Genomic DNA, 21,743 nt, shown 5'->3' with positions numbered 1-21,743 from the left:
GTTCATTCACAGGTAAATGGGAATCAGACTTGTTTAATATTTTCTGACCAGTAGACCAGGATTCAATTTTCACTCCCTTTCTGAGTCAAAATAAGGTCTCACTTGGTCTACTACCTAATCATTGCCTAGAGGCTAGTCTGCAATAAGTCTATCTGTAATGTGTAAATAGTTACCATTTGTTATAAAATAAGCCATCAGTTGCCAGAACTGAATTAGAGCATCTTGTCTGCTTTGCAAATTCCTTAATCAATGTAAGATAGATTCATTTTAATTTTTAGAGCCAATGAAGGTACCAGTGTTGTATACCAAGCTCAGCTTTTAAAAGGACTGTCACAGAAAGCCATATTTCCCTATCTAAAATGTCTAATTTATTACTGGGAGTGACCTGCATTGTATTGTTTTGAAATCTTTAAAAACATATCATCTGAACAACTTCCCTCTTGTACGCCACTCATCCAAAACAGTGGGTTATAAGATTTTTATTCTTTTTTTCTTCCTGTGACCTTTTACTTGCAGTCTGCATCTGAACCCGATTTTATAGCAAAATCTAAGGCAAGGCTTGTACAAAGCGACATGAATGCAATCTGCTGCATTGAGTGTACTGAGAGAAAAAAAAAAATTTGCATGCTTTTATATAGTAAAACCAGTGCTAAGTACTGTGTGTGCAATTTCTGAGGTACACTAAGTTTCCTAGAGATAATTGAATATATGTATATAAATAACTGTGATAAAAGTTTTCAATCCATAGTGCATGCTTAGCAATGCATAGGCCTGGCTATTCCAAGTTCAGCACTTCGATTTCTTACCTTCCAGAATATTTCTATAGTGTTTAATACTTGGAAGTAAATGTATTAAAATATTCAACTTAAAAAAAAAAAATGAGAGAGAGAAAATAGAACAAGATAACATTTCATCTAGATAATTCAAGTAGCACACAAAGGTTATATAACTAAGCAATAAAAAAAAAAAGTTCATTTTTATAAAGATGTTTTTTCTTGCAGTGAAATTCCTGAAATTGTATCAATATAGTTTTTGTTTTTGTTTTTGTTTTTGTTTTTGTTTTTGTTTTTTCTTCCTGGTCCATGAATTGTCCTTTTTGCTGACTTTTGTATTTAAGATCTTTTTCCTTTGATGTCTCCATTGAATAATTTAATCAATTATGTGAAATGCATTGTACTGGCCACTCTTGAAATCCAAATCCAACCTTGCCTTATTTAAGATGTCCTTATCAGAAAGATGAATAGTTGCATTTCTATTTTCAAGCATGTTAGCATTTCTGGAAATCAGCCATACTCTTTTATGCAAACAAGATTTCTTCAGGATGCTTTTGGAAAGACCAAAGATAGCAATGAATGGCCCTTGTGATGCCTAGTCATTGCTCTGCAGCCTTTGTAACATTTTGAATAGGGTTTCCACACAGTCCTGACAAGTTGTCCTTTGAGAATCAGAGAGGTGCTTTTCTAGTTATCCTTCCCTTCCCTTCCCTTCCCTTCCCTTCCCTTCCCTTCCCTTCCCTTCCCTTCCCTTCCCTTCCCTTCCCTTCCCTTCCCTTCCCTTCCCTTCCCTTCCCTTCCCTTCCCTTCCCTTCCCTTCCCTTCCCTTCCCTTCCCTTCCCTTCCCTTCCCTTCCCTTCCCTTCCCTTCCCTTTCCCCCTTTCCCCCTTTCCCCCTTTCTCCCTTTCCCCCTTTCCCCCTTTCCCCCTTTCCCCCTTTCTCCCTTTCCCCCTTTCCCCCTTTCCCCCTTTCCCCCTTTCCCCCTTTCCCATTTCCCCTTTTCTCCTTTCAAAAAAAGCCAAGATGTGCACAGGCAGACAAAATTCAAGCATCATGTCCAAACCTTAATTTAACTTCCATTAAAAATACTTTTCAATCATTCCCCAACAGTACTGACTCCCACTATGAGTAGGAAATGGTATGATAAAATATATCTTTAGCTAAACAGTTCTTCTAAACAACAAAAAAGGTAAATTAAGGGAGTATCAACACTTTAAAAATAAAACCAACTTACCGCTGATGTCATAAGACACTTGAGAATGATATTTTATTTGCCAATATCAGAATAAAAACTGTACACATTCTAAAACTTATTTGTATTTCTTTTATATGGGGGCCTTATCCTCTATAAGGATATTTATGTCATATTAAAATTTAAAACATACTATTCGTTTGACTAAGACCATTCCCATGTGTTTTTATTGCCTAGCATACAGAGGTTTATTTCTCTAAATTGCTTTCACAGTCACTCTGTCATCAGTAGTAAACAAATGAGAGACAGGAAAACTGAAGCACAATAACCTTACAAAATATGAGTCCACCACTTCACCTAATTGCTTTGATTCCGTAAAGTATAATCTTACCAACTAATTATACAGCTTTTTTACTTAAATGTTGAAGTAACTATAAGCCATCCATCCTTTCTTGAAGCTTATTTTAAGAATTGGAAACATGCCACAACTGTCCTTTTGGCTAGCTCAAAATGGTCTAATACTTGATGCATTAAGGCTTAGCCCATCAAGGATGAATGTACAGAGTTGTCTTTTTACTTATCAAGTGTAGAGAAAGGCTGCCAGTTGCCTTCTGAACTACCAGTTCCGTTCTGAATCAAGATGCATGCCTACAGATAAGCAGCTTTTATCCACTCTTCTCTGTTCAAAGGCAATGTTTTGTTATATCAAATTTTCATTTAATTACTTAAATATTGTTACTATGATACGAAAAGTACATTCTGCTTCATTCTTTGACTTATTTTTTCTGGCTTTGGCATGAATCAAGTTTTGCAATTAAACAGGTATTTCAATATGTACAAACAAGTTCTGTTGGTTCATCAGTACACCAGTACATCTGGGTGATGAACAGATTGAGAGCATCCCTGCAGAGAAGAATTTGGGGGTGTTGGTGGATGAAAAGCTCAACATGAGCCAACAATTGGCTCTTGCCAATTTGGCCAGAAAGCAAGCTATATCCTGGGCTGCATAGAAACACATGTAACTAGCATGTCAAGGAAGGATTTTCCCCTTCTACTCTGCCCAGGTGAGACCCCAGCACAAGAGAGAGACATGGACCTGTTGGAGCAGGTCCAGAGTGGGACCACAAAGATCATTAGAGTCGTGGAGCACCTCTTCTATGAAGAGTCATTGAAAGAGTTGGGATTGTTTAGCTGAGATAAGAGAAGGCTCTGGGAAGACCTTAATGCATCCTTCCAATACATAAAGGAGGCCTACAGGAAAGATGGGGAGAAACACTCCTTAGCAGGGAGTGTTGTGACGGTTTTAAACTGAAAGAGGATAGGTTCAGATTTGATATAAGGTCGAAATTCTTCATTTTGAGGGTGGTGAGGAACTGGAACAGGTTGCCCAGAGAGACTGTGGATGTCCCATCCCTGGAAGTGTTCAAGGCCAGGTTGGGTAAGACCTTGAACCAGTGCCACAGGGGCTGGAACTAGCTGATCTTTAAGGCCCTTTCCAACTCAAACCATTCTGTGATTCTATGACTCTGTACTTCTATGACATGATTTTACTGTCAGCAATGAAACATGCACAGCAATGCAGAAAAGTCAGCATGCCTAATGAGGAGTCAGGCAAGACATATATAAAATAGTTTTTGAAACAAATTTATATGAATAAAATCACTGAAATACATTTTTTCTTCTAGTTACCAAGAAAATATCAATTTTTGAAGTTTCTCAGTTTTCTGAAATGTGGGCCAATAGATACCTGCAGGTCAAACAACTCTGACAGAAATATATAGTATGTAGAGGTTTCCCCTTTGTTACACAGGCATCTCATTACTGTGAGACATGCAAGGTGGGGGTTCCCCACTGAATATGTTCAAAAGCACAGGTTCTAAATAAAAAATTCCATGTTCAGCAGGATAGTTACTGAGAGGTGTTTTTCATCACTGGAAACTGATATCCTATCCAAGCCTGCCTGTCTTCTTAAAGGACCCTCAATGAGATGAAGGTGTTCCATGATGTTTTTTCTTTTTCTTTTTTTTTTCCAAGCTTATAATATATTATTTATCAGTGCAGCTACTTCAAAGTATTAATAATATATGCTCTCCCACTTCTGCTGTGAAATCTTTTCAGCTTACCTGAGTTCAGAAAATAAATGCAAACTTCATTCTGTGACAATGAATGTCTTCTTATTCGATAAGGTATTCTATAGCATTACCTGTTTGGTATAAGCACTTTGTGAAACTGGAGTCCTGACGAGATGCAAAAAGATTTAGCCAGTAGCAATCAGTGTTAATAGACCTTCTGTCCCCTTTCTAAGCTTGCAATTGGACTTTCTGGCTTTGTTGACCAATGATGAAAAGCGTGATACTGGAGGTCTCAATTCCCACTGTGAGCAGTGAGATCTATAGGTCTTGTTAGGCCTGAACTGTAAAGTCATATTTTTCACATAAATTAAAATTCTGCATCAGTATCCTTTTAGCTCAAGTGAATAACAAACTAAATTTCCTGGAAGGTAGTTACTTTGAATCACTGCAATGTTTTCAAAAAGCAAAACTAAAAATCACATTCACGATATTAGAAATAAAATTTATAGACAGCTTTTTTTTTTTCTTTTAATTATTTTTGTCTAGCTGCAATTAGCCATGAGTCTTTGCAAATTCCAGGCACACTATACACCATCTCATGTACCAAGTGGGATGGGCTAAGTAAATCACCGTTGATCAGGATTTTCACTTTCACTGCTCTGATTAAGAAGCAGTCCTTAGTTTATGAGAATATAAATGTCGGTAACACAGCTGAAAAAAAAGGAAATGTTTCATGTAACTGTCTGCCTTAATCAAAGTTGTTCCAGTACAATGGAGTCCCCATGCTGACGTTTCAGCCTGTAAGCCATGCTAAACATTTATTACCTTCAATATCAACATGAACCTCCAATATTCTCTTCTGTTTTGTTGAGAGTCCCTGCTATAATTCATCTTCTGTGATACTTGATATAATAGAAAGAAAAGATTTTAAACCTTATTAGTGTGCAAAGCAGAGGACAAGCTTGGTCTCCTGTGGTTTTTTTGCTCCTTCATAGCAACAATTGGACAAAGACATCACAGCTACAGTGCACGCATGAAATGAGATCTCAAGCCTACCTTCTTCAAAGAGGAAGATGTATTCCACAATTCCTGTTTCATGAAAACTGACATATGTGAGGCTTGTGTGGTTCTTTGAAACATGGTACTAGATGAAGACATACAATGAAACAGAAAATGACTAAAGCCCCTGACTGCAAAGGAAGTCAAATGTACAACTGAAAATCAGACACAGGAAAGAACATTGGGCCCAAGGAACTTGCCAATGTGCTGTTTTTTTTTTCCATTTCCAGGAAGATGTATTATTTCCTCTTGTGCCTGTGACACCATTCCAACGGCAGGAGACTGAGCTGAAAGGAGGGGACAGATTGCAACAGTAGGTGGTCTACCAAACACTGAGGATGAGGACAGTGGGAACATTATTTCAGAGAAACCCTCTGATAGTGGATGCTTGTGGACCAGAGCTGGAGTACCTCACAAGTGTTATGACAGGATGTGAAAATACACAAGGAGTCAACAGTGACTGTAGTCCATGTGAGTTATGGCAAAATAAGGTAAGTCTGGGCAGAGGCTTGAGGGTGAAATTTAGCCTGGGAGGCAAAACGCTAAAGTTAAGGGTATCCAGAGTAACATAGTGTGAAATTGTCTCATTATATACAGTCAGGGAAAGAAAGGTGGAAAGGCAAAGCTTTAATGCCTAGCTGAGACAAAGGTGTAAGGTGCAAGGATTCATTTTATCAGAAAGTAAAGACACTTGCTAAAGAATGGATGTCTGTAAAGGTTGTAAGATCATTTCATCCACAGGAAAAACAGGGTTCATAAAGTTTAAAAACTTTCCTATGGTCATTGTGATTCTACCTTAAGCATTTATGAAATTTACAGGTGCAGAAAAACACACAGTTGAAGGAAAAAAAAAAAAAAGCTAAAGCACGTTGTTCAGATAAAGTGTGAAGTCACCTGAATTCTGCATTCTGCACTAAAGAATGCTACAGAAGATGATAGTAGTCAAGCAGAAAATGCAGAAACAGTAAATCAAACAAAATACAATTTAGGGTACAGTAAAGAGGAGAAAAAAAAATACAATAAAGACATAGGCTTAGAATGGGAACTAGTATGTGTAGCTTTAATGCCTAATGCTAAACAAAAGTATCAGCATAATATGCGTGCTAGAAATCTGAAGGAAAGAGGGAGATCAGTCAGGCAGCGTAGTATCAAGGAGCAAACTATGCATGAAAGGCAAAATAGACCTTATCAATGGAGGAAAGGTAGCTGTTAAAGGAAGTTCTACATCAAATAAGACTTAAAGAAGTTAACATTATTACCACTAGCTAGTCAGGAGAATTTCTGTATTTCATCTAAATTTTGCAGCAAACATAATGAGTTTAAATTTAATATCTGTGCAGGAACGATAAGAGAAAAAATTACATGATAGTCATCCCCAGTTAAATAAAATAAAGGGGGATGATAAATAAAACTGAGGGATATTGCTGCAAAAAATCTGAATGGGAGAACCGAGAGAGTTAAATCACTGCAGGTGGTGTGGATGCTATTTAGGGACAACATTTTGAAGACCTACAGCAAATGCGCAACACCCATTAAAAAACAAGTCAGTAAGGATAAATAACATAGCTAATAAAATGAAGAACACATCTTTCAAAGAAATGAAGTTGTGGCTCAGGGAGGACAATGGAAAGAGCCATAAAATCTTCTTTATCTATAAAAACAGAACAAAGAAGACCATAAACGAGTTTGAATAAATCTCTAGAAAACAAGCTAATAATTGTCTTTTAAAGACAACTGAAAGCAAAAGCCTGAGAGGAATTGCATAAAGCCAGCCTAAAATCAAGATTCAAAAGAAGCACTCAGAGAAGAGAAGATCATGAGTGTAAAGCTTAATACACTTTGTGTGTGTGTGTGTGTGTGTGTGTGTGTTCAGTGTAGAAAAGCTGGGGAATTTTTCTATCCTGGAAATCTTTAGGGGAGACTCATGAGAGAAGGTTAGATTAGCTATACAAGTATACAACAGACAAATCATTGGGATTCACTGCTATATGCCCAAGAGCCTGAAGGATGAAATAAGTGAACTATTATGATGGGTAATATCTTGCTTCAAACCACTGTGACACATGAAGACTTGGAGATGCTAACATAACACTGACTTTTCAGTGTTCAGAAGTCTTTTTTTTTTTTTCAAAGATTTTCAGGGAGTGCTAAAGAATGAAAGATGGATATGCCTGACACGCACAGGACAACATAGTACGACCAGAATTAATGGACTCACAGATAATAACCCCTATTGAAGAAAACTCAACACAGCTATTCTAAATAAAGGCCATGTTTTGCAACATTTTCTGAATTATTTGAAGAGGTCAATATGCAGGTAGATGCAGGTGGGGATGCAGGTGGGGAAATTCAAAGGAAATTCAAAGGAAATGAGAGAAAGCTGTTTTTTGTGGAATATATGTTTAATCTGTGGAACTCACTAGCATAGAATGTTGTGGACTCTGAAATTTTACATGAGTTACAAAGCAACTGGGCAACTTGATGTAAAAAAAATCCATTGAGGGTTGTTAAATATAGTAAATACCTTGAGCACTGTGTGCAGTTTGGGGCACCAAAAAGGACATAAAACTATTAGAGAGCGTCCACATGAGGGCCACAAAGATGTTGAAGGATCTGGAGGGAAAGACGTATGAAGAGCTGCTGAAATCCCTTACTTTGTTCAGCCCAGAGTAGAGAAGGCTGACGGGAGGCCTCATGGAGGCCTGCAGCTTCTTCACAAGGGGAGCAGAGGGGCAGGCGCTGAGCTCTGCTCTCTGGGGACAGCGACAGGACCCGAGGGAACGGCATGGAGCTGGGACAGGGGAGGGTCAGGCTGGGGGTTAGGGAAAGGGTCTGCACCCAGAGGGTGGCTGGGCACTGGGACAGGCTCCCCAGGGCAGTGGTCACAGCACCGAGCCTGACAGAGTTCAAGAAGTGTTTGGACAATACTCTCAGACACAGGGTCTGATTTTTGGGTGGTCCTGCCTGAAGCCAGGGGTAAGACTCAATGATCTGTGTGGTCCCTTCCAACTTGCAACGTTCTATGGTTTTGTGATTCTAAGACATCATCTAGACTAAACCTGTTAGAAACTGAGGAAATTTTCTGGATTATTATTATGTGTTTGGTCTGTTCTTATATGTATCCTCCAGATATCATTGTAAGAGACTGAAGACCGGGACACATGGACCTTAGTCTTTGCATGGTCATTCTTCCATTCCTGCAGAAATGCAGTATATTTTCATAATGAGGGTAGGAAGGGTAAGAACTTTCTTTTATATGAAAGAAAACTGAAATTTTGGATATGGTCTGGTACCTAGGAAGCATCTGTAATACATGAAGTGGAATAACAATTCATGTGCAAGAAAAGAGCTACAAATTAAAAAGCAGCCTTGATCTTACTGTAAATTCATGCTAATGTTCTAACATTATTGCAACAACTTTTTGCAGCTAATTGTTTTGGTATAGTTATCAAAGTTTATGCTTGATTAGTGTCTGCATTTCAAAGATACAGAACATACAAAACTTCAGTGAATTGAAGGAGAACAGTAAGTGACAATCCTTTTGCTAATTACACACAGACTACAAAACTCTTTAAATTAGCATATTTCTGAAAAGCCTCATTTAAAGTAATTGATATGGAACGCTATAAATTGCCATGGAAGATTGCTATTTTGAGGGTGTAAGTATTTTTAAGGACAGACATAATCCTCTTGGCCAAGACATATGAAAAATCTGTGCTTGTTTATCATAATGCTTGGCATGAGGCAGTTCTCCTCTGTTTTTTGCACCTGGAGGTATCAGGTTATAACCCTTTGTCATTTGAAGAGGATCATCCAGTTTCCCTTTACAAAATATTACTTCCCAAATCTCTTTTAAAGTATAAAGGAAATGAACTCTCAGACTGAGTCTGATCCTACAGAATGATGATATATTTCCTTTTAAACATTAAAAACTGATACTCTCAAGTGTAACTTTGTATTATTAAAAAAACAAACAAACAAACAAACAAACAAACAAACAAACAAAAACAACAAAAAACAACAGTATATTCTGATTGTTTTCACCACATACTTTTCTTCTTCCTGGAACTCAGGTCCTTATCTAAAGGATTTTTGACATTAATACTTTCACTCATGCTTATTTTGAAAATTAATGCATTTGGAATACAACATACTCTTAGGAAATCGGGGTGGGTTGTCATTGACATCTGTGAGAGTTATGTTTACAGTGGTGGTTCCTGCTAGTCCTCCCAGCTGTCCTCCCATATCCTTGGCTTGGATGAGAACTTGATATTGTTCTTTAACTTCTCTGTCCATATTTGGTAAAGCTGTTCTTATTACACCTAAGAGACGGGAAAGAGAAAGAACAAGTAAACAAATGACTGTGATTGTAACCTATTACATTTTAATATTGGATCTCTTAAGACCAGGAACGTCTCTTTTCATAAAGGGTTGATAGAAGAACAGTTCACAATGGAACACACAAATCACTTGGGCATTTCAAAGGTGTACTCCTAACCTATTCAAACCATTTGAAATGACTGCTATGCCATTTTGAGCAGGACATAAATGGCTGACACAGCATAGTGCATTTTTGCTAGGGATGTGAATGGTGTGAGTGTAGGTTCACCACAACAGGACCAAAGAATGCTGTATTGTGCAGAGTAGGGTGGTGTAGGAAGAGATGCCAATGTATTTCAGAGTCTGAAACTTCCATCGTTTCAAACCAGTCACCTGCCATCACAGTCAAGCTACTCTAGGCCAAGAAAATATTCCTTCTGTACAAAAAGACATCTTAATTAGAAGATTCTCCTTTTTCCTGAGAAGGTCTTCTTGATACAGCACATAGATGCAGTGAAAACTTTCAGACTTTCTTTAAAGAAATTTAATCAAAATATCATAGGAACGAACTACTTAGATGACTCTCAGTCTTTCATGACTTTGGACATCTGGTGGCTCAATACATATGCCATAGTATCCCTCCTGATATGTTAAGAAGGTATAAAAGAAAAGGAAGCATTATAGAGAGAAAAAGGTAGTACTGATCATATGATTAGCTTATGAGATTGTGGAAAGTTTGAGGCACTTGTGTTTTTCTCTTAAAACCTACTGTAGCAGTATTTGATATTTTTTGTCAAAAATTTTTAAGTGCATATTACATTGCAAAATGCAAATTACATATTTTATTGTACATACTACATTGCAAAATTTAGCAATAGTCTTCAGAAAACATCTAGGTTCAGATTGGTGCAGGTAGCATGTGCAATTAAAGATATATTAATTGGAAGCATTCTCCTCCTCTGAATTACTATTATTTTAGAAAACACTATTTTCTAGTATTATCCTGTTTCATTTTAAAAGCATTTCCTCTCCCATGGTGTTATAATGGATCTTGAATGCTAAGAAACGAACTTGACACCTCATTCTTATTTTTCTGTCAACTGACTGCTGCTATGTTAACAAGTAAGAATAGGAATTGCCAGCTTATAGTATTTGTTCAGAGCCTAAGAATAACTTTGACCCAAATTTGCTCTTTATGGAACTTGTTACAATCTCCTATTAAATTGAATTGTGTAATGATTTCCATTCTCTCCACTTTTAACTCTTTTAATAACAACAGTTAATAATAACGACTATTTTCCACCTCAGCATGGCACTTACTGTACTGCATATATCTAGAATATGACTAGCAAATACTTAATAATTAGATAGAGCAACTCTATTCTTTTGAGAAAACAATCAGTAGTTTTCATTGTTTTGTTTGAGAAAGAAATCTTGAATTGTAAACTCCAAACTGTAAAAACTTGTTCATATACATATTTGTAAAATTTGAGTAGCATACTGAAAAACTTAGTGGTATCATAATAAGCATCATGAATATAGCAGAACCATTAAGAATTCATGTGGAAAGTGATATTAATAAAAAAACTTTTTGTAGATAAGATGAACGTTACTATGTCGAATCTCTTAATTAATATTTTTTGTATTGTGGAGAGTGTACATTCCACAGTATTTTACAACATCCCTGGTATGCTCTGCTAAGGAGCCTAGAACTGTGAGAATTAAAGATTTTCCTTGTTATACTAGCAAAACAGAATAACAGCAAATGGAAAACATTGAAAATGGGCAGATAGTGTGTTGTGAGCAGGTGATGAAGGTCGCCTGACTTTTATACAAGTTTTAGATGCAGATGAGTGGCTTTCTCAGTTTGAAATATTCCTGATGATTTTCAGAAAATGAAGAATTGACTATAATTCTTACAGTAAAGTTCCCAGTCACTCACTATTTATTCCTGTCTAGCAGTATAAAGGTATTCAATATTTTTTCTGTAAGAAGTCTTTGTCTCCACAAAAAAACAACAAGAATAATTGTCATGTCTAACAGTTCATAGGCAATTTTCCCTTCTGTACCTACTCTATTACGAAAGCATAGCTAAAAAAAAAAAAAAGTGAAAAAAGCTATTTCTACCAAAATCATCAGCTAATATCGATTGGATAAAGATGATTTAAAGTTATGTAACCACAACAAAAGAGAAGAATAAAATGGAGATGAAATCCATAAGAAATAAAAGACTACAGATTTTGGTATTCCAACTTCAGCTTCACAAAGAATAACTAAACTTTAAACTAAAGGGTTATTCTAATATAGAAGTGATATGTGAAGAACACATGACAGTGTTTTAAATGTTTTAAAATCCTTCCATCTTAAGATTTTGCAGTAAAGACCGTTCGGCTACAGAACTGACTTTTACTTTCTCTCTTTGAAAAATCATTATCAAATCCACAGAAAAACTGCTTCTCAATGTAGCTGCTGAAGACTGAAAATAATAAGCATGTTACCTCAGCCAGAAGATACACTCTGCAAAGTCACTGAGCCATAATTCAACAACAGATGATTCACTTACGTGGAAAAGAAAAAACAGGTTTTGTGAATAACCTCTTGAATAACTATTAATGATAATAGTTCTACTGAAACCAGTTTGGATTTCAGGAATGTAACTGAGGTCAGAATATGGACCAGAATGAACAAGCCTAAGACAGAACTTCAGACATCCATAAGAATACATGTATTGACCTTATAAACACATTGGAAAATTGCGTGGAAAGAAGGTTGGGAAAAAGATGTTTGAGTAACAGAATAGAAAGTACAGAAGAAAGATTGCCTGAAGAGAAGTGTTTTATGTTAAAGAAACCTCACAGTTTCTTTAAATATCAGGTGAGCAATCTCATAGCATAGGAAAGTAACCCCCACATATGAGATTTGAGGCCTCAAAATACACCACTCCAACAGCTCCTCTCCAGCTGGGACTGTAATGCATTTAACCTTCCTGCAAGAGCAATAAAAACTAGCTCTCCCGCTTTCACATAGTTGTGCTTACCTTCAGCAGATCACTGCAGAAAATGAGGTCAATAAAACAAATGAGTAAAAAGGCAGCTGTGACATTCAGTCACAGTTTAGAGACTATTTCTAGATTAATATCAGAATAAATTATCTATCAAGAATGACTTGAGACAGGACCACATGTAAAGTCATGTGCATGCCAAACACAATCTTAATTTCACATATAAAAACTTGGTCAGCATTTTGACCATTACCACTGTGCAATGAGATCTTGAAATAGTACAAATTTCTACAAATTTATCAGTTTTTGTGTGGTAGTACTAAAAAGTAAACAATGTTTGAAACTGTTTGGAAAGGAATAAAGAACAAAAGAGAAATCATTAAACCATTTTAGACATCGATATGAGCTGCCTTTTTGAACACTGTGTACACATTCTCATCCTTTGATTTTGAAAAGGATAGAGAAGAACTGGGGAAAGCCCAGAGGAAGCGGAGAATCAATGTTATGGAATGGATTCTGTTTAAAGAATTCTTCATTCTGGAAAAGAGACATCCAGGGGAGAATACAGTATGGGTTATGGAGTCATGGGGAACTTCAAAATAATAAATAAGAATTAACGGTTCACTGTCTCTTGCAATGTAAGAAGTGCATTACAATGTAAGGAGAATGTATGAAACCAGTTAAGAGGTGTCTGATTTCAAAGAAGCATGAGGAGCTGTTTTTTTCATTCAAGAAAACGTTTTCTGTGGATTTTCTAGATGCTGGATGTGCAGATATGATGCACTTGGACAAGTTAACTCTACTGGAAAGTAAACAAGTTATGGAGGAAGATTCCTTTCAGAATTTTCAGTTACATGGACACTGCTAATCGCCCAGGATTTCTTGAAGGAGAAATTGATGGAGACTACAAGAGTAGTCTCCATCTCAGTCTCTCAGTCTCAGTCATCTCAGTCTCTCAGTCCAGAGACTACAAGAGTAGTCAGAGGATACTCTTGTAGTAGTCAAAGGTAAATACTTTTCCCTCCCCCAAGACACTTGAACAAGTCACATTTCAGTTTTAAAAGTAAAGTTGCTGTCTGCAAATTGCAACACAATCTCCTGCTAAATGGAGCATGTGACAAAGGAGAGGCATGTGCCTGTTGAGATAGTGCACTAATGGCCTGATATAGCTCTCACCTCCAAGCTATTGACTGATCAGGGAGGAATGCTCTTTAACACACAATCTGACATTTGAGTACAACAGGAAGGAGAAACTGTATTTGCTGAAAGCGGCATATGGACAGCTACCCCTGTAACGCATTCCAGATGACACAGGTGCAGCATTCACCATGTACGTTATTGGTTCCTTAATTGCTAAATGTAGAAACAAGAATGGCATTTAAAAATATAGGACAAGATATCTAATTAACAGGTCTAGCAGCCTCTAAAATACTTTGGTCTATTAAAATGTATTATCCTTTTCTGCTCACACATCCAGTAACCCCAGACAAACATACTATGCCCCAGGAAAACAGGCATGCAGGAGATGATTTAGCTGTTCCATAACCTCAAATTAGCTCTATACAGTAAAACAATCATTTCTAGAGAATTCCTGGCTGTAACTTTAGCAAGTAAAAATGGTGATAAAAAAGAGGAATGAAGACCTGAGATATAAAAGTGAATCATCAGGAAAAAATAAATAAATTAGAACACATGCAGTAGATAAAGCTTTAGCTATAAAGAAATGTTAAAGGATCAGAAAAAAAAAAAAAAGTTTGATATATGCATATTTTAGATATTCCAGAATTAGTTGGAGGAGGGTGTTTCTTTTGATTCTACAACAGATTGCAGTCCATTCAAAAACAGTCAATAGCGAAAACGAAATTATGTGCAAAGTTACTCCACTGGCTTTTGGCCATATCGGCACTGAACATTTTATTCACTAATACTGCCCACATGAATTGAAATCCAAAATTTAAATCTTCCATTGTTGCTGATAAGCTGCTTACCTGTCTTCGGATCAATGGAGAAGTAGGGTTGCCCCTGAAGAATGCTGTAGACCACTCTAGCACTGTTTCCATAGGTGGGATCATCAGCATCTGTAGCCTTGACTTGAAGCACATATGCACCTAAAAAGAAATACAGGTAATCAAGCTTTCAGTATAGTGCAGTCGGAGGGGATATTTCTGATACATTAGCCCTGTTGCTAACAGATTGTGTTCTAATTATTGTTCCACAGGAAACAGAGTAAGAATAAAACAGGAAGCCGTGTTTGGTTCCATGCTAATATCCGTCTAGTTAAAAAATGAGGCAAAATTGAAAGGAGAAGAAGACCAGTATCAGAAGATATTTATAATCAATTTCTGATGCATATATTATTTACAAAACATTTTTTACCTAACACATGCAAGATAAGACTTGGGAAAACAGAATACAGGACTTTGAAAAGCAGTAAGCCCCACAGTTTTTTGAAATGACAGACAGATGTCTGCACAGTCAGCTGTGCACGTAAAATATGTGATTTGTCTTTGGCACAAATGTTTGTTCAAATGAATTTTCCAGTGAACCAATCTCTAAGTGCCTTAAAATAAATAAATGAAAAACCTGTGATGCAGTCTCCTAAAGGTTAACTCTGCAGTGGTAGAATGCACAGTCACATTGCAGAATGTAAACAGGTATTTGGTTCAGTCAGTTGTCTTTGAAATCTGGAGTTCAGTTTTCTTCTCTTTCCAATACAACTCAGTAAGAAGCAAAAGCCCCACGGAGACAGAACCTCCCCTGCATTGCATTGATACATTATGTTCAGTTTCGGTTATAGACCATGCCTAGTGGAATAATTTGCTTTATACTCTGACTTAGAGGGGACTCATGCCATAGAGAAAAAGAATTGCACATGAAGACAGAAAACTCACTTCAAGTGGCAATTGTCATACAGAAATGGACAATATCTGGAATATCTTGTTTGAATATCAGATATTACAATATCTGGAATATCTTGTCCCTCCTGCTGGTTGCTAAGCAATTTCTCTGGGTTTCCCCACTGCCCAATAATGAAAATAGTGTTCCAACTTCACCAAAATAAACAGCTATATATGTATGTATATATATGCTTTCCATTCTGCTTTGAAGAATGTTTTCCTATAAACATCTGTGCAAATGAAAGTTGGAATTTTTTTGTGAGTGGGAGGTAGAATGGCCTACCTAAGAAACAAAACAGGGAGGAAGGTTCTCCATACTTTTGTGTTAAGAAAAATTCTACCTTTGGAGACCATCTGACATCGTTTCAAGAATAACCGTGGAACACTATAGGGAATGCTGTTACTTCTCTCTAATGAAACTTGCATGTTTCAAAGGATGTTCATAATCTACAATTAATCCTAATGGACTTTTCCAAGTTTATTTCAGGGAGTGCTTTATTGAAAGATGCTCCATATGAAAGGTTCTACAACTTGGACAGAAAGATAACTCCTAGCAAAGGTAAATGTTTGGAGGATTTTTCTTTCCTTTTTCCCCCACATCTCTCCATATGAGGATCAACACTGGTGCTGAAGGGTTTGCAACCAACATTGCCATAAATACTTGCTGCATGATGGCTAGTCATACAAGAAAGCTCTTGTTATTTATTTATTTTTAATTAAATAACAAAGAAACAAAAAGTATTCCAATAGGTATGCTTTCTATCTCCCAAGAAGACATAGAAATGTAAGTGTTCTTTGACTAACAATCATTTTCAAAGCCAATAGATTGACTGTGTTTTTAAGCTGAAGGCAAGATTCATTAAAGTCAAATTATAAAAGAGAGAAAGATTGACAATGAATAAATGAATGAAAAATGCCACTGAAATCAGTTGGATTCAGTTAACCAAGTACTGGAGGTTACTCTCTTGATTTTCTGGATCTGAAAGCTGAGGAATGATACAGGTTGGAGAAGGCTGCAGTCTGGGTACCATATAACAGCTCTTGAAGCAGTGTCTACTCAAAACTCTTGTACTTAAATTTCTTTAGGTACATAACCATAATTGACTATGCACTAAATAGTTCCCAATGCACAAGCCCAGCCAGAGGCTGACTACATTCTTCCTACTGGGATGACAGGTAGCAGCTATTTAATATCTATTAGCATTCAGAGTATCATAAAATGTCCTGAACTGGAAGGGACCCACAGGGATCGAGTCCAACTCCTTTTGATCTGATGGTTTCCAGCTGTTCTGTCCAGAAGGAGGATTCTGTGTAATAGGATCCTCCTCTCTCAGCTCTGTCTTCTGACTCAGAAATCTGGGGAGTCACAGCAATAACTGAGCTCTACTACAAAAAAACATGGTGGAGAAGGAAACGGTAGCTTTCATTTTTTTCCCCTTTTCCCTCAAAAAACAGCAGTGTGTTGTATGTACCACCTGTGAACCCTACCTGTTGTAAAGGAAAAGCAAGGCCTATGCCTTTTGGAGAGATTACACTGACCAAACATGTCCTGCAGAGTTCTCTCACTGCACATGATGACATCTCACCTGGGTACATACACATGTAGCTGTCTTTCTTCATTGCTACAATATCTCACTACCTCTCCAACCTAAAAACCTCAGTCTAATTTTTCCTCCAAAAAGAAATGCTACTGTTTTACGTACCAGAAACCTTCTCCATACCTAACAAATTGTTCATCCATTGACTGCATTCACACCTTAGGCTGATGAGTTTTCCTCCCCTCTCAGGTGGTGGAGGAAAGTATCATATTCCCAGGTGCTGAGGTCTGAACTAGAGCTGGGTGACCAAGTGCCCTAGCTGGCAATTGTGTTGCTTCGGGACAACAGCCTGCACTTTTGCCAAAAAAGGTGGCACTGTCACATATTCCTAAGTGACAGTGCCAGGACTTGTGTTTCTGATGCCATATTGGTTGCTGCCTCAGGGAGGCTGCTGATTTTGTCTTCTGAATGCAAATTGACAAAATTTTATCATAATGTAACTAAGATCTTTGCTTTGCACCTTAAAGAAGGCACCATTCTGCATACGAGAACAAGACAGACAGACAAAGAATAACAAAAGCAAGAGCAGAAAGTTAAGATTTGTTGTAAGTGCACTTATTTTCCAAAGTGCTGAGCATGGAGAAACCTACCAAATTCAGTCAGGATTTAAAAACCTAATGTTTCTGGAAGACTAGCCACAACTTCTTCCCTCTTGCAGGTTATCAACAGAGAACTCACTGTAATGAAGCTCTCTCAAACACTTGAAACTCTGATAGAAATAGCAGACCTGTAACACAGACTGCTGGCCACCACCTCATGCGGACTAATCACTTGTTTTACCACTGACTGTTCATGTAAACTTGCTCTTGACAACTAATGTAGGCAGTTAAAAGGCTCCTAAAGTCAGGCAGTTAGGAAAATCTCATCTTAGATAACCAATACTTTTGCGCTTTATGATATGTCACCTTTATGAATTTTGCTTTATAACAGCTCACTTGCATATTGAAAACAACATCGAATATTAATCTATATGGAGATTTTTTTTTCTTTTTTAAAGAAGAATTTTTAAACCTAATATTGTACAGATTTTAAGATTGGAAAATAATATTATCTGATATATCAAAGCTGCAGTGAGGCAGAGTTTATTGCAAATGTGATACTGTTTTAAAGAAATTAAGAAGAAAGCACTGCCTCATAAGTACTTAAGCTTTTAGTTAAATAGTAATGCTTAATTTCTATTAATTTCAGTTACAAACATTCACCTGTATTTATCAGTATAAGAACTCTGCTTTTAATCCTTAGAAGTTCTGTTCACGGAAGATAATTACAGTGTACTTTGAAGAGGACTGTCAGATATGTTAGTCTGCTAAGCTAGGTCATATTCAGAATGCAGATTTAGCTCTGGCAAAATTTGTGTGAAAATCGCTGCAGCTTATTTCTTATACAAAACTTATAAGAACTTTCTGCTTTCATATGAGCTGTGTGATTTATTGATTTATTTTCAGAATTAGAGAGAAAATACCGACTCATTTATTTACTATTTTACTCCATTAAATCAATATTTAGAATAAATCTGATTTTGACTATATAGTTAAATTTCATTTCATTACTTTCATTATGAAAGAAACCAAGGTTTTCCAACCAAGCTCTCTATTTAACAGATATATATATGTATAATCTTATTATGCCTACCTTATCAGGCACATGGTAGAGTATTTAAGTTCTATTCAGCTCTGTAATAAAAGATAACCCTCAACAAAATGTCATGTGTGATAAGATACATCAGTTTGACACTAGCTGCTGGCATAAATTGAATTCATAAATGTATTTCCTCCAGATGAAATAAAAGAAAAAAAACTGTAACTGATTTAAGACTGAATGCATGTATCAACAACACTTCAAAATAAGAAAAACTATTACAAAGTATACTAAATAAAAACACAACAAGAATGCCTCACTCAATAGGTTCATCTGCATCTCTTACATTCAAACTGTTTTAGGTAAGAAATGCTAAATAACATATTCAAGCAACATTTATTTTTCTTGTTATGATGGAAGAATTCACATATGAGTAAAGATTTTCACATATGAGGTCTTGAATGTGTTAGTGGGGAGATTTCTGATAGGCAAAGTTGGTAATTTTTCATAAATTTAACCCATATGGTGTCTGGAGACTAAAACAACAGATACAGCAGAAAACAAGCGTATCTGTTTTTGCCTATTCAAATCAAAGCCACAGTGGCTGGGAATGGATTTTGGAGCTCATCCTCTGTCCCAACATTTGTTTCTTAAGCCCTAGCAACAGCACCTGTTGATCGTATAACCAATAGTGTTTTTACAGAGCAGTGACCAGCTTCTCCTCTTCACAAAACCACCATGACAAACAAGTGACTTCAAACTTCTGCAAAAAGATAAAAAATGATTGAAAGAATGTGAAAGCCAGAAGGAGCCAGGAGGTAAAAGCCACGGATGGTGGAGTTCATGCTCCCTATCACTTGACTTGTACAATGTAGGCAGTGACTTTCATTCCAGGCACCTTTGCAGCCAGGGGCTGGACACATGGAGCCTAGTAGCGCAGGCCTGCATTTGCAGTAATGCAAAGGTAGGCATGTGAAACACCACAGCTGAATCTATATCTATTTTTATACAAAAAAACTGTTGCAAGGTTAAGGAACTGAACAGCAGCCATCAGCCTGCCTGAAAATTCGGCAGGTGACTGATGGTCCCTGCAGAGACCATTTCGTAGCTGTCTAAAAAATATTAGTTTAGATATTTTCACATATATGTTCCAGGTAGCTCTACCTTACTATATAAAAGAAAGAAATGGAAATTTATAAACTAAGTTTTATTAGGGCAAACATTCCAATATTTCAGCTTGATACATATTTTAGCTTGATTCAGTATGCACTGAATATAAAAAATAAACTGTTTCACAGTGATAATACTTTCAACTGGATTTATTCATCTATCAGATCTTCTACAACAAACAGATAACATGCAAAGCGTATATTTTTATGAGAGGTCAAGTATTTTTACTTATTTAAATCTGCTGACAGTCATTTACTAACTTAAATACATATCTAATTTTCTGAACAGGTTTTCTGAAATTGGTTTTTCATCCTTTCTGTATTATCAAGTGTTGCCCATTGTATCTAACAAGCCTTCTATTTTATTGCAAAGCATAAAACCAATATATTTTTAAAATTAGACTCTAAAATCTAATTAGTTTTTCCAGGCAATAATATAGGACACTACAGCTGTAAATCTTTAATGCACAAACATAGTGACAGAGGATTGCATTTATTATAGCTCATGACATTTTAATTAAAATATGTACCTATATTACTATATGGAGCAATCATATGAACAAAAAATATAGTATTTTATTGTTTTAAAATACCTTAGATGATAAAAATACTTATATTTCTAATATCTGATATGCAATCAACAAATATTTGATGTAATGGATTATAAAATGTAGAAGAATGGAATGATGTGCTTAAGCAATAATTTATTTATGTTTTAGAAAGAAAAATAATGCTAAAGTGTTCACATGGCTCAAGGAAATGGTATGGAATGATAATGAAGATTTTATTTTCTTTAAAATGATGTAGACAATATACAAGACTAAACCATATTTTTTGCAACAAGGACTTGACTTCTAAAACCGCTACTGAATTTTATAATAGTCTTTTGTTACTAAAAATGCTACTTTGCCAAAATCAAAAGGATCTTTGAAAGAAAAACAGTATTGATTAAATCTCCTCCCATCAAAAAGTATTAAAAATTTTTTAAAAATCACAATTTCACATTTTCAAATTGCTTATGAATGACCAGCCAAAAATCACTTAAAACAAGTGCTTTATTCAGAAGATCAAACCATCTCCATTTTCAAAACAGAATATATAATTTATTGATGTTTTCCCAATTTCTTTTTTCTTTTTTATAAAAGAATAAAATATTGACCTTCTGTTCTCTTTCAGAAAGGAAAAATATTTTGCCATTACAAAAATGTAGTGGAACAGCTTGTTTGCTGTAGAGTTATTGTTGGCTTCCAAAAAAAAAAAATATAATCCAAACACATCAGAAACATTAATTTTCCTATATTTAGTTTGTTGAACTAATGAGCATGACCAAGAATTCACAAAATTCAATTGGGAATAGATAAACTGGTCATTATATTTAGTGTTGGTGTGGCCTTATGTTGAATATTGCATGCAGACCTCCACAATACAAAAAGGATGTTACTTAAAAGCATCCAGAGGAGGGCAAGAAAGCTGTTAAAAGGGCTGGAAGGCATTTTTTGTGAGGAGAGACTTGGGTTGTCTCCTCTGGAGAAGAGGAGGCTGAAAGGGCTCTCTGCAACTCCCTGAGGAGGGGAAGCACAGAGGAAGGTTCCAGTCTCTGCTCCTGGTCACTGATGGCAGGACAGCCAGGATCAGCACAAAGTTGTTCCAGGGGAGGGTCAGACTGGACATGAGGAAAATGTCTTTACCATAAGGGTGGTCAAACATTAGAACAGGCAAGGTGGTTGATGCCCTGTGTCTGTCAGTGTTCAATAGGAGTTTGAATAATGCCCTCAGTAATATATGCTTTAACTTTTGTCTAGCCCTGAAGAGTTCAGGCAGTTAGAGTAGGTGATCTTTGAAGGTCCCTTCCAACTGTCCTGTCCTGTCCTGTTCTATCCACTGCAGGGAAAAATGACAGGATTCAATGTTAGAAGAAGCCAACAGACTGCTATTTAGACAGGATTCTTGCAAATATATGTATATATATACACATATATACTATAAAGGCAATAGAATTGCAAAGACAAAGAAAAAAAGAGCTGGTGATATGTCAAGTCTTTTCTCATTATGATCAACTGTAACTGGGCCTGTAAATTCCAAAA

At 36.4% G+C, this 21,743-nt stretch overlaps 1 protein-coding gene across 5 annotated transcripts in view; it reads right to left on the bottom strand.

The window, feature by feature from the left end:
* Positions 1 to 21,743, bottom strand: part of CDH12 (cadherin 12) — a 577,613-nt gene that overhangs the window by 60,619 nt on the left and 495,251 nt on the right. For all 5 annotated transcript variants that reach the window (XM_027451645.3, XM_027451640.3, XM_038175085.2 and 2 more), the window contains 2 exons: positions 14,406 to 14,525; positions 9,251 to 9,418 (listed from right to left, as the gene is read on the bottom strand). In XM_027451645.3, coding sequence (XP_027307446.1) covers positions 9,251 to 9,418; positions 14,406 to 14,525 — 288 coding nt within the window. The remainder of the gene's footprint in view (positions 1 to 9,250; positions 9,419 to 14,405; positions 14,526 to 21,743) is intronic.

The sequence above is a fragment of the Anas platyrhynchos genome, chromosome 2 (assembly GCF_047663525.1).
Source record: "Anas platyrhynchos isolate ZD024472 breed Pekin duck chromosome 2, IASCAAS_PekinDuck_T2T, whole genome shotgun sequence".
In the NCBI taxonomy this organism is placed as follows: Eukaryota; Metazoa; Chordata; class Aves; order Anseriformes; family Anatidae; genus Anas; species Anas platyrhynchos.
Note: the sequence above shows the minus strand (reverse complement) of the source record. Positions and strands in the feature narration are given on the sequence as shown.